Here is a 12,143-nt window from a genome sequence, read left to right as displayed (position 1 = left end):
TCCTACCCAGAGTTCCTTAAATACAGCCGAGCTCCGTCTCTAACACCCCAGTGCAAGCGCAAATAAGGTCGGGAGCCAGTTTAACTTTATTTTGTAATATCGCGTGATCTTACGAGACTTTATGTCTTCCTTGACGACGGTTGTCACTTTGATGTTACATCGACGCCATTTTGGATGCTACATCTGCACTTTGTTGTTCTGAAAACGTTTTTTTCCTACCCTTTGTTGCAATTCTTGAACCTGCCACCATGAATGCGAGCACTTATGTTCAAGGTACAATTCTAATTAGGCTTCAGTAGATTCCGTACCTACACGTTGGTATTTTAGTGTGATGAGGCCGTGTGTATCTTGGCCCCTGTACTGGTCTTCAAACACTTTGCATGCTTTAGGGGCTTAAGATGTTGAATGTAGGGGCCCTTTGTGTACCTTGAACTTGTAAACAGTTTTTGAAAATGTGGGTTCTCTGTTTTTTTAAATCTCATTGACATTGTTTAGGCGCCTTTATTACCATAGTAACATGTTGATTGGGTTGTAAAATGAATTCCGTAAATTCATTAACAGTGGTTTACATGAAGTGTTTGTGAGTCTTGGGGAAGTGTTTTGGGTGGGACCTGCCCGTACTGAAGTTACAAATAGCCCAAGTGGAACACAACCCTGCCCCCGATCCCTTTTTTATAAACCTGGATCTTCCCATGATTTCTTATAAACTCTCAGAACTGACGCAGCAGTCTGAGCCCAAATCAGTATTGTATGGCTAGGCGGAATCCCTTGTATTTTATCAAATAGAATTAGTTTAGCAGTGAAAGGTAAACTGTAACTTCTTATCCCATATTTTGTCTGAAGGGTTCAAGTTATAAAGTAACAGGGATATATACTTTGCAGTATCCAGGCTAGCTGCCCTTGATTATTACCATTACCCTTTATCCAACATAAAAATGGAACATTTTGGAAAAGTTGAACCCCTAAAAGCTTAGCTACATACAACCTGTCAGCACAAAGAAATAAAGTGGGACGATACGCAGCAACTTTTTAGTTGTCGATACAAGTATCGATCACAGTCACACACAATGTAAAAAACATGTGTTCTGACCTTAAATGGTTGCTTTAATAACTGTTCGACTAAACACGAATCGGTAGTGCAAGTTAATAGTGAAAAAATAAATATTTTCCAGCCCCACTGAAGGATATAGTATTTACAGGTCACGAGCCAAAGATTAGGGACCAGCAACATACATTCTGGGTGTTTAATACCCTGTATGTCTATTCTTCTGTTTCTCCACAGTTGATCGGATGATCTGGTTCCTCCAGCCTCTGTCCCAACTGACTTATCCTGCCCCTTGCCATGTAGGTGTCATAAAGGCTTGTCTTTAATAATGCCTGTTTAGCACTTCCATGAGTTTTCACCGATATGTGGAACCTTTTTGTGTACTGGTCCCTGTCATAAAGCTGTAACTCATGCCTATACCATTTCCTTACTTTTAACCAACAGTGTGCTATTTGAATGTTGAGACATAACTTTGGTCCAAAGGCTCTAAAGTTTGTCACATATGTACTTCCAAGAATGTCCTTCATATCATCATCTTTACCATCTATCTCCTCTTTGCATTATCTACCTTCAGTATTTACTTTATAATATCATTGTTTACTTCATGTCTTCAGTTTGACATTTTCTGTAGTTTCTAACACACATTAACTCTGAAATGTAATCTCCAATAGGCCTTTTTCACTTCATTCCTCTTCTGTCTTTACCACCAAAATATTTCACTTGCTGCAATAAAATTCAATGAGTGAATAACTTTCTCCATCTACATAATATTCTTTAATTACATTCCATTCTTTCCACTACCTCCCTATCTATAGCAACCTACTTCTACTTCGAAGTCCCTGACCATCCCTGCCCACTTGTCCCACCTGCCCGTCCCACAGACCCTTCGGCCCAGCACTGTCCCCTCTGTGTCCCTCACCATCGCTGGTCAGTACATCGTGGACGACAGTGACTTTATTGAAGTAGATCTCGTGGATGAGGAGATTATCCAGCCAACCCACTCCTTCCTCAAGGCCTTGCTGTCCAGGGTTGCCAACTTCTTCAGAAGAGTCAAGAGTATGTTTTATAAGAAGAAGGGGGATTAGGCAGTGAACTCATATATATACTTATACTTTGGACTGTTTAGGCATGTATTTAGAAAATACATAAAATTCATCTATGTTTGTTTTTGGCTATTTTCTTTATGTTAATGAAATACATTATTTGTTTCAACATTTTGTTTGTTTAGTTGTTCCTTTTTTGCTATTTTCTGGCTACGTTATAGACTAACGCATGGTGATCACACTTGTAGTCCATGTTGTCAGCCACACAACAATATACCCTAAATCAGAGAGAGAGAGAGATGTCAGGTCACCATTTATTTTCCAACGGCATACAGACCAAAGTCTCAATCACAATACACAACGGAATGCATCTGAACATATATCAGAAATAGTTTACCTAACCTTTTTTAACCGAGGTGGAACTTGTCATGGACATTGTTAAAAAAAGAAGAGTTTGGAACCCTAAGTCCACCTTGTTGCCATGGAAACGTAAAAAATAAAACGTTCTAAAATTTCTTAATAGCAAAAGGCACCAGTTCAGCATGTACCTGACTAACCTGCAACGTTTCATGAAAATATATTGAACGGTTTATGAGTTATGCTCCGGAAACGAACCCTACCCTCATAGAACCTAAGTCCATCTTGCTGCCATGGAAACGTAAAAAATAAAAGTTTCTGAAAATTATTTCCCATACAAACCCACATACTATCCTGCTGTAGCTATGTATCCTGATTTTCATTCAACAGCACTTCAAGATACCTGTAGTATAAAGTATATTTTGTAGATATTATTATCATATAGCAAATATGAATTTAGAAAGTTTATCATCAAATCTTCTGATGGTTAAATAAATGCAAATTGAACCCCACAATCATTCCATGTAGATTAATGGATTTATTTATGTTATTTGTTTTTCATATAACAGATTATACTTGCATATGCTACCGTCAGTGTCTATAATCAGGCCCAATATGTATGTTGACTGAAAATTTCAGTCAATATGTAAATTGACTGATTCACTCAGGCAAGGTATATGTTTTCTTAAATTTTCTTTCATTTATTAATGCCTGAAAAATAGCACTGGATTTTAGACAGACTGACTGAAATGAATTAGACTGCATAATTTAATCTCCTCAATTTAATTTGGATCTATTTTGATCTTATGAAGATCAAAGTAACTTATGTAAGAAATTAAAAATGTTTTCACAATGGAATTGATTGATTCTCCAAACAAGAAATAATACCAGAGTCCTTTTTTTGTTACTTATCTTTATTGGCATAATATTCAGTTCAGAAACAGATGGCAGCTAAAAAGTCATGCATGTGTAATCAAATACTAGTACACATGCATCATTAAAATAATAAGAGTCATTTTGCAATGCAGCTATCTTTTGGTGTGAAGAGAAAAAAGAATAACATAAATAATTTGTTTATGTTGGAATTTGAAACATCAGTTTAGAACAAGGAAACGTAAAAAGCAAGGCGTAATGAAGTTAAGAATGAACTTTATCTGTGTTACAATCATATGATTATTGTCAATGCAAACTGGGTGTAAACACTGCAATGTTAATCCAATCAACATTATAGAGATTGAAAATAAGTATGAATGTATGGTTTTATTTTATAAAAATTGTAGTTGGTACAAATACTCTTGAATATGTATTTTAACTAATATATAGGGTCCTCTGTGTCTGAAAATAATTCTTTTTCTACTTTGTAAAATTAAATCTATAATATATATATCTTTCATTGATCATATTGAAATATAATCATGGAAGTATTTGGCAACAAACGGCCACCATTCATACATGAAATCCTTTTATACAACATGCATCAATTAACCCTTAAATACCAAAACAGATTTCAGTGGTTTCCATTTCTTTTATTTTAAAACATTGTATTTTGATATCGAGTTGATGACATAATTTTACAGTGCCTGTTTCTCATACAATTTCTTGAAAACATTTCTCATTGCTCTATTATATATCTGACAAATACTTACTTGTGTTGCTGTCAATATTGCTGTGTTGCTACGGGCAACTTTACGTTGCATAAGACCTTCACATTTCGCGTACCGCTGTACAAACTGAAATGCATGCATATGATATAGCCTGTTCGGCGATACTACAACATAGGCATAGGAACGGATACAAAATCTACTTAATTTTTAAAAGTGTGATATTCATATATCAAGGGCAACACTTTTAGTACCGATTGCAAAACGTCAACAAAGCGACCTGGAATGAACGATCAGCTGATCTCACCGAATACCTAGTGGTTAACTATACAATATAATCAGTCGTAGTCATCCCTGATGTATCATTAAATCAAGGAATATTTATTTCCGGGCATAACGATAGATACATCATTGTTTAGGCGAAAAGATATGCTGTCCACACAAGCGTGACCGTTGCCGATAGAGGTGAAGGTTATACTAGTTAACTTTCCCAGATGCAACCTGATTATGTTTCTAGGTGCACCACCCCAAGCCTCCGACCAGTCCTTCACGTCAATTGCGCAAAACGATCCCAAAGGCTCTGGAGATTTGGTTGGCGAGGACCATGTTGTGACACCTTGATGCCTCAGACAGTCGGCTGCAATACGAGCTCTGCAAGGACGTGCCTTGTCATCCTGGAACTCAAAGTTCTGACCCACGCACGGGTCAAAAGGGATGACCACGGGACGTAACCCTTGGTCCACATAACGTTGACCGGTCATGTCCCATTAGGAGGCACGGTGTCCCAGTCGTCTAAGGCGCCGCAATTCGCTGTGCAGAGTTGCGTTCCTTGGGCACGCCAGGGCTTTCCTCCCACATTAAGCTGACACGCCGTGATATGGCTGGAATACTGTTAAAAGCGGCGTTAAACCCAACTCACTCACTCCTTTACACGATCATCAGATCCGTCTTCTTGTGATGTGATGTCACCCGAGATCACCCGCCGTACCTATCGTGTTCTGGCGGATGGTACTGCTGCCGGAAAGTACCACTCTCCACGCCGTCTCCAAATACGCTGTCTGCCATCTGTAAAGTGTAAAAATATACCCCGATTCCTTTAGAAAACAGGGTGTATCTCCAATGCCGCAGTTGGCGCCCTCCAAACTGTGCCCACTGTTGTCTGAGGCGTCTGTGTGTCAGACGCATTCATGTGGAAGGACGGCTTGATTTCAGACCCGCAGTGTTCGCTCTGTTTCGTACCGCTGACGTCGAGAGTCGGATTCCTGTGGGAGCCATGACGTTGTCCCTCACTTCTGGTGCAGAAATGAACCCGTTCTCTAAAGTAATGGTGCTTACTGGGAGTCAGTAGTATCTCTAGGCCTTCCTCAACCCACTCTCATTTTAACAACACGTTTGCTGATATCGTCCCCCAGTCGGGATATCACACGTTTAGAATTTCCAAAGTAATTGGCAACTGCATCCTGTTATTGGCCAGCCTTCAATTATGCCTTTTACGCTGAATTTTGTTTTTCATTTTCTGTCATGTACACGTTTGGAGGCATTTTCCAAATCAATGGACCATGTGGTCGTGGCATTTATAGGCACATGCCAGTAACCCGGATGTGTCACCGTGGGCGACATGTGCAAGGTTCAAAGTTTGAGTAACTGTGTCTCGTGCAACATAGATGGTAACTTCATTCTTACAGCTGAAATGACAGGGCTCCCTTAAATATCGGTCCTACAGTAAGACTTGTAGGGATGAATAATGAAACACAGTAGTCGGTACAGAAAATCAAGGCTCCCCAAAACACAGACACTGCTCACACACACACACACACACACACACACACTGCTTCCAAATACAGACACACTGCTCCCCAAAATACAGACACTGCTCCTAAACACACAGACACACACACACACACTGCTTCCAAATAGACACACTGCTCCCCAAAACACAGACACTGCTCCCAAACACACACACACCACACACACTGCTTCGAAACAGACACATACTGCTCCCAAACACACACACACAATGCACCCAAACAAACACACACTGTTCCCAAATACACACACTGCTTCCAAAACACACACATACTGCTCCCAAACACACACACACACACACTGCACCCAAACAAACACACACTGTTCCCAAATACACACACACACTGCTTCCAAACACACACATACTGCTCCCAAACACACTGCACACAAACACACACCACACACACACTGTTCCCAAATACACACACACTGCTCCCAAACACACACACTGCTTCCAAACACACACACCCACATAGATGCTGCTCCCAAACACACATACACTGCTCCCAAACAAACACACACACCACACACACATACTGCTCCAAAACACACACACATTGTGCTCTCAAACACACACACGCATCAAATGGATGCTCCCTTAAAGGGGGCGCACATCGCGATGAGGAAACAACTCTTTGAGACACGGGTAAGAATCGGTTCCCAGTTCCCTTATTCTTGTCGACTCCGTGGATTGGGTGGTCAGGTGACTTGGTTGATTGCGTGGTACGTTGCTGATGCTATCAACCACTGGTTTGTCTGGGCCGGACTCAATCAGTGACAGGTTGCTGAATACTGCATGGTGACGTACAACACTGTTTGGGTGCATAGTGCATACGTATTATACGTCCGCTTCTATCACTCCACACTGACTGACCTGAATATCGACCACTTGTTCGCGGAAATAGAACACAGTACCCAGGGGCGTTCTGTTGTAGTGAGTGAGTGAGTTGGGTTAACGCCGCTTTTAACAGTATTACAGTTATATCGCGGCGTGTCAGCTTAATGTGGGAGGAAAGCCCGAAGTGATGCATGTCTCAGACGTTTACCACTTCGGTGAAACCCACGAGCACGGGTATGGTGCTGACAAACCTAGAAACATAATTGGGGCGAACCGGGATTCGAACCCACAATCATAGGTTTCTGGCGTGCTCAAGGGACGCAACTCTGCACAGCGAATCGCGGCGCCTTAGACGACTGGGCTACCCCTGCCTCCCCGTTCTGTTGTAACTATTATATGTTCATCTCAAACCTATAAGGTCAGTGTATTGCTGACCGTTTGAGATCTGCAATATACCTGAGTACAACTTCACCAAGTAGTAGTCTCTCTCTCTCTCTCTCTCTCTCTCTCTCTCTCTCTCTCTCTCTCTCTCTCTCTCTCTCTCGCCTTAGTTTCACGGACAAATGTGCAGAAAGCGACAACACACTTTCCATAATATAATATATATTTGGTGACTGGTGCGTCAAATTTGGAAATGTCCTTCACATCCCTACCATAAAATCTTTTTGAAAGCCTTACTTATGCAGTGCATGATGTAATCTTTTTAGCAACAATCGTATGATGTTCTGTAACAACTTCGTAGAAGACTCCTGAGCTATCCCTCATATCATCCTTGGGGATAGTTCGGGGTCACTCTGAATCATAACGCATAAATCTAGATATTAAACAGACGGGGCGGTTTCACTTGTCTCTTTTATTTCTTAGTTGAGGTAGGTTTTGTTTGTTTGTTTGTTTGTTGTTTAACATCACGCTCAGCAATATAGTTGAGGTAGGTAAGTCATTGGATCAGACATACGCTATCTGACCAGTATTGAATATCAGATCATCCATATATTGGCGAAAGTTAAACATTTTGGACAACTCGTTTTCATTTCACCAATCCGAGATGAATTTCCGAATTCATATGCATAAAAAACATATCAGCGAGGAGGCAAGAAATGCAGCTGTTGCAACCCGACCTGCAACAAGAAGTACAGTTGCTTATTTGCATCGGGAGTCTTCAAGGAATATCGGGGTGAGGTGAGGTGAAACAGGGTTTAACGTCGTAACCAAGACTATTGCACTTATAATGATAGCGACGTGCCTGCACGTGTGTTTGTGTGGCTGCTTGTACTAGTCCGGACTGATGCCGATTTATAGTGCTAGCCCACTGAGATACCATGCCGCAGTTTCACATGAATACCCTACTCAGACACAGTATACTGACTCCGAGCCGACCAGTCCTTGTTTTAGCCCCTTTATGCCGAGTGCCAGACAGGGTAACAACAAGTACCATCTTTTAACGTCTTTTGGTATGACGCCAAGGAATATCGGGTCAGATCGGCTTTGAGAGAATGATTGCAAAATACATGAGTGAATCCAATTCGTGCATCTTTTTTATACACACAGAACTAAGACACCTTAATTCAATGGATATATTACAAGTGGTTTGGGTAAAAATGAAACATTATGTTAGCAAGCCATTGCATCTTTTTCCAGGCTCCAAATTGTGAAAAGTTCCTTTTCCCCGAAACGGGTACAGAAATAAGAACATTGTCGTACTGATAGTATTAACATTGTAATTTTCACATTGCAGATGACCTTAATGAAACCTTATACCCTCCACCACACAACAATTCTTCTATAGATCGGACGGTGTTGTTAGAGCGTTCTCTCGTGACACTGAAGTCCCATGTTCGATTCCCTAAATGGTGTTCCACGCCAAGTTATTGCTTAAATATTTACTGAAAGCGTCGTTAAACACAACTCGTTCGTTAAAATATTCAAATAAGCAAATAGGGAGAACTGACATTTCGATTGAAACCTTCACTTATCCTTGAAACCATTCAAAAACCTTTCTTAACAAAACCGTCGCTGCTTTCATCAATGGTAAATCCAACCCAAAGATTACTGGCTCTGTAGAGTGGTTTCAAAAGCTTAGTAGCATTTATCAAGTATGTAGAACAACAAAAGAAATGTTTGTGCCTCGACATTAAACCACTATTTTCCCATGTACGCCCAAAGGAAACTTTTCGACAGTTTCTAGCATTGGCGTTATATGTTCCAGCTCATGGTCAAATTTTAGACGCCGCGAGAAACATATTCAGTTTCCATTGTGACGACCTCAGGAGTCCAACGGGTACACCCATCTTGAGGTCGGCGATGCTGAACTGTAAAAAATATCAGTTTGTATATATTACATAATACTAAACAACTTTGTAACAATAACTTGCAAATTCGCATCCTTGTTTGTACCAGGTTGCATGGTTTATTTGTTTAAGCAAAACATCTCAATAAGATAATATATGTCCATCAAATAATCTCCATTGCATAGCATCCTAATTATACTAGCAAGTCTTGTTATATCACGGATACATCTCTATATACCGGTACACCTGATACAGAGTGTTACTACCATCTTACGTAGAAAAGCATGTATGACAATCACTTGTTTTCAACGAAATTAATTATTTGAGTTATGTTTAGTTTATAAAGTTTCCCGAATGTTACAGCTGCTGCAACTACATCGCTGAAATGCTGATGCAACAACTGGCATTGCAGTACAAGTGCAACTAATGACATTGCCCCTCAAATACTGATGCTAATACGTGGCCCCTATACTAATGCTGCTTATTACATTGCCCCTCAAATACTGCTGCTAATACGTGGCCCCTATACTAATGCTGCTTATTACATTGCCCCTCAAATACTGATACTGATGCTAATACGTGGCCCCTATACTACTGCTGCTTATTACATTGCCCCTCAAATACTGCTGCTAATACATGGCCCCTATACTACTGCTGCTAATTACATTGCCCCTATACTACTGCTGCTAATTACATTGCCCCTAAACTACTGCTGCTAATACATGGCCCCTATACTACTGCTGCTAATACATGGCCCCTATACTACTGCTGCTAATACATGGCCCCTATACTACTGCTGCTAATTACATTGCCCCTATACTACTGCTGCTAATTACATTGCCCCTAAACTACTGCTGCTAATTACATTGCCCCTAAAATACTGCTGCTAATACGTGGCCCCTATACTACTGCTGCTAATTACATTGCCCCTAAACTACTGCTGCTAATACGTGGCCCCTATACTACTGCTGCTAATTACATTGCCCCTCAAATGCTGATGCTAATACGTGGCCCCTAAAGTACTGATGCCAATTACATTGCCCCTCAAATACTGATGCTAATACGTGGCCCCTATACTACTGCTGCTAATTACATTGCCCCTCAAATACTGATGCTAATACGTGGCCCCTAAAGTACTGATGCCAATTACATTGCCCCTCAAATACTGCTGCTAATACATGGCCGCTATAATAATGCTGCTAATTACATTTCCCCTCAAATACTGATGCTAATACGTGGCCCCTAAAATACTGATGCTAATTACATTGCCTCTAAAATACTGATGCTAATACGTGGCCCCTCAAATACTGCTCCTAATCACATGGCCCCTAAACTACTGCTGTTAATGACATTGCCCCTAAAATACAGATGCTAATCACATGGCCCCTAAACTACTGCTGTTAATGACATTGCCCCTAAAATACTGCTGTTAATTACGTGGCCCCTAAACTACTGCTGCTTCTTACGTGGCCCCTAAACTACTGCTCCTAATCACATTGCCCCTAAACTACTGCTGCTAATTACATGGCCCCTAAACTACTGCTGCTGCTTCTAATTACATGGCCCCTAAACTACTGCTGCTGCTTCTAATTACGTGGCCCCTAAAATACTGCTGTTAATTACTTTGCCCCTAAACTACTGCTGCTAAGTACGTGGCCCCAAAAATACTGCTGCTGCTTCTAATTACATGGCCCCTAAACTACTGCTGCTGCTTCTAATTACGTGGCCCCTAAAATACTGCTGTTAATTACTTTGCCCCTAAACTACTGCTGCTAACTATGTGGCCCCTACACTTCTGCTTTTAATTACTTTGCCCCTAAACTACTGCTGCTAACTATGTGGCCCCTACACTTCTGCTGCTAATTACATTGCCCCTAAAATACTGCTGCTACTCCTAGCATGTCTGCCACATATATTTCCGAGACTATTGTTTCTCCTAGAAATAATACAATCAGTCGATTGCATTGCTGTTACTTTTCTTCGGTCACAAGTTAGTGATAACAGGGTTTTAGAAATGAACGCTAGGATCACGTTCCTCACTTCAAACAACTGACACAGAGTATATACAAGTGCAGCGATGAAGATATAATCCACAGCATTACATAAAACGTGTACGTTGTACGTTTGCTTGAAACACAAACCTTTCTCATGGGCAAAAAAACCACCAACCACGCTTACATTCACAAAAATATGTACTCCAAACAAACAGCTCTTTCTAAGGTTAGACTCATCCACAAGTGGGACGCAGACGCTCGCAACATTTAATTCCGTGTCATGTGATCGTAAAGACGCTAACGGGTGCACGCTCTCTGTAGCGATGAATATAGTATCTCTCCGATTTGAACGCTACTGTGACCTTAATGACTTTGGCATTGAGTTTTTAAAAATTTATTTTAAATTCCTTTAGTGGCACAAACCACAAGCAAATACCTTGGTGTCTAAACGTTTAATAATTGCTGACCCATGGATTGTGTGATAATGTTTCCATATGAACTATTTCTTTCAAAACAGGCGACACTGGGGACGCTATAGACATTCAGTTAACGGGTTAGCCCAGCCCCCTAGTGCCTCACAAGAATGCCGCGTGGGTCATGGACGCTACTCGCAAATTAAGCTGTGTAAAGATTATTACCATTTGTATACAGACGCGGCTGCCATTTTCAATCATTGAAACGTTTGATGCGATCAAAGAGCTCTCGTCTTTGCAAAGTTTAAACAAATAGTTAAATAGTCACAAAGGTACTCATTAAAGAGGGTACAGGGTGTAACGCTCCTGGGTAGAAGCAGTGGGTTGAAAGGATAGGTGGGTGGGTAGGTAGTGGGTTACATTTAGGTATCGAGCCGATGAGGTTCAAACCCACAGCACACCACATTCAGAACATTAATTTGCTCCAGTGAGCGATTTGTTGTGGTAAAACGTGAGGACAGACTGTTTTCATAGCATATTCGGGAACAAAATATTTTTTTTTAATTTTTAAATTCTCATTCACTTTGTTCATTTATGTCTTGATCATTTCAGTTAAAAAAGACTAATGGGTTTCAGTTTGATAACACGTTCGCACCCAAACATACAAAAAATGTATCGTCATTTCTATAATTATTTATTGTAAGCCAGTAAAGCTTACACCTACTACACGTGAATCAATAACTGGCGTTTTACCAGGA

General features: G+C 40.7%; 1 protein-coding gene across 1 annotated transcript; it reads left to right on the top strand.

Moving 5' to 3' along the window:
• The first annotated feature begins 248 nt into the window (after positions 1–248).
• Positions 249–2,130, top strand: LOC139446695 (uncharacterized). The gene is made up of 3 exons (XM_071227968.1): positions 249–273; positions 1,283–1,344; positions 1,861–2,130. The coding sequence occupies exons 1-3, from the start codon at positions 249–251 to the stop codon at positions 2,128–2,130; spliced, it is 357 nt and encodes a 118-aa protein (XP_071084069.1).
• Positions 2,131–12,143: the final 10,013 nt, after the last annotated feature.

The sequence above is a fragment of the Haliotis cracherodii genome, unplaced genomic scaffold, assembly GCF_022045235.1.
Source record: "Haliotis cracherodii isolate W230 unplaced genomic scaffold, xgHalCrac1.p SCAF_6, whole genome shotgun sequence".
NCBI classification, from domain to species: domain Eukaryota; kingdom Metazoa; phylum Mollusca; class Gastropoda; order Lepetellida; family Haliotidae; genus Haliotis; species Haliotis cracherodii.
Note: the sequence above shows the minus strand (reverse complement) of the source record. Positions and strands in the feature narration are given on the sequence as shown.